Source organism: Bradysia coprophila, unplaced genomic scaffold (assembly GCF_014529535.1).
Source record: "Bradysia coprophila strain Holo2 unplaced genomic scaffold, BU_Bcop_v1 contig_232, whole genome shotgun sequence".
Lineage (NCBI taxonomy): Eukaryota > Metazoa > Arthropoda > Insecta > Diptera > Sciaridae > Bradysia > Bradysia coprophila.
Window position 1 is genome coordinate 22760829 of NW_023503493.1, and position 2013 is coordinate 22762841.

At 35.6% G+C, this 2013-nt stretch overlaps 1 protein-coding gene across 1 annotated transcript; it reads left to right on the forward strand.

Annotated features, from left to right (window-relative positions):
- The first annotated feature begins 318 nt into the window (after positions 1-318).
- On the forward strand, positions 319-1353 carry LOC119076385. Its single transcript, XM_037183106.1, has 2 exons — positions 319-729; positions 784-1353. The coding sequence occupies exons 1-2, from the start codon at positions 421-423 to the stop codon at positions 1297-1299; spliced, it is 825 nt and encodes a 274-aa protein (XP_037039001.1). The 5' UTR covers positions 319-420; the 3' UTR covers positions 1300-1353.
- Positions 1354-2013: the final 660 nt, after the last annotated feature.

A 2013-nucleotide genomic window follows, 5' to 3' on the forward strand; every position in this document is an offset into this window, starting at 1 on the left:
TTTTTCGATTATTGTTATTCCTATCTTTTTGTAAGGAAAAATTTATTCGATAATAAATATCTGATTCAAATGAGATTTCGATTTTTCTTACTTTACACTGCTGCATAATTTATCAGCAAAAATCTGAAGTTTGAGGCACGATACGGGCAAATTCAAGTTTTTTTGAACTTATTTCAGTAAATTGAATCGCACTTAATTTCCGTTTCTGTAAATATTAACAAATTCTCCCATGTTGCGAAGACATATTCAGAAAAATTTGAAATGCTACTCGGTAATAAATGTACAAAACTTCATGTATTCCTCCTAACAACATACTTGCTCCTGCCTTCAGATTTATGTATCTCCTATCAATAATCGAATTCATTTGTCTCGATACAATAGAAGGTCTAGTAATTTTCCGTGTTTTCATTTTGATAGGAAATGAATGAACAAGCCTTTTTGACGTTGGGGAACGTTTATACCGAATCTAAGTCGACATCAAGTAAATATGTTGCACTGAGACGCTTCAAAGCGTTCTTCGGCGTTACTCCCCGAATTTGCAGTCTGACATGGGACAAAATTAAACAAAGTGTACCGAGTGGAGGTGCTCCGAAACATCTCCTGTGGAGCTTATGTTTCTTAAAACAATATTCAGTGGAACATAATCGGCGATCAATATTTCACGCCGACGAAAAAACTATCTGTAAATGGACGTGGATATTCGTTGAGTTACTCTCAGAGTTAGACGTGGTAAATTCAATATCTATGAATTTAAGAAAAAAAAATCAAAAATACATCTTGCAGATTGATTGGGAAGACCGTTTCGAAGGCGCCGCGAACGGACAGACATGCTTTGTTACGATCGACGGAGTTGACTTCAAAATTAATGAACCAACGCCATTCAGTGCTGGATGGTACAGTCATAAATTCAGAGCTGCTGGTCTGCGGTATGAAATATCTCTGAATATTCGAACTGGATTCATAGTTTGGGTATTCGGTGGCTACCCTTGTGGTTTGTATCCCGATTTGAAACTTGCACGTGAAGCTTTTGTACCATCTTTAAAAAATGGTGAACGTGCCATGGCTGACAAAGGGTACAAAGATGCAAAACGTTTCATTTTACCCAACATTACAAATACAAAAGAACATGCGTTGTACATGTCACGTCATGAAACCGTTAACCGACGCATAAAGCAGTTTCAAATACTCAAGCAAGTTTATCGTCATTCTATACAAAAACATCCAATGATTGTGCATGCAGTTGCAAATTTGACGCAATTGATGCTAAAAAATGGGCATCCTTTATTTTGCGTCATTTGATTCCTAAAATCATTTTAGATAATATCGCTTGATTTTTTAAAATAAATCCAGTTGTGCCTAATTTTACTTTTTCATTTATTCGTTTATATTACGATTTCCCGCATCCCCCTGAGGCGACATTGTTTCAACCACACAGATTACATTTTAAGGTAGGCTTTCCGGGTCGCAATAATTCATATTTACATATCACAAAGCTTCATAATATAATTTTCGTTGTGTCATGAATTATAGCTCTATTAATAGGCTCGATATGTATATTGTATGCACTCTTGTCATGTCACCACACTGCTGCGATAAATAATTCGTTTATCATGCGAAGATATCAAAAAAAAAAATTGGTTACACCTGCCGTTTTGCTAGAATAAGCCGCTGTGTGGCTGCATGTTTACTTAAGGTTAAATAATGCAGATATTCCTGTTATACAATAATTAACGAGATAGTTTCGATCTCCGATGCTGGTATAATTCTTACCATTTACACCACACCACAAAGAGTGGATAAACGTCTAAAGCAAGCTCATGTTCGATATTCTGTTTCGTGTAATTAAAAGCACGAAATTTACAACCAGAGCTATATGCAACGCAGATAATTTTTTTATGTGCACAGTGCAATAAACTACCGTCGTCATGAGTGTATAACACTCATTAATTTTGTAATGTTTTTTTTTTTGCGCTGTTGTTGTACCATATTACGTCAGGAAAGGAATTGAAACTC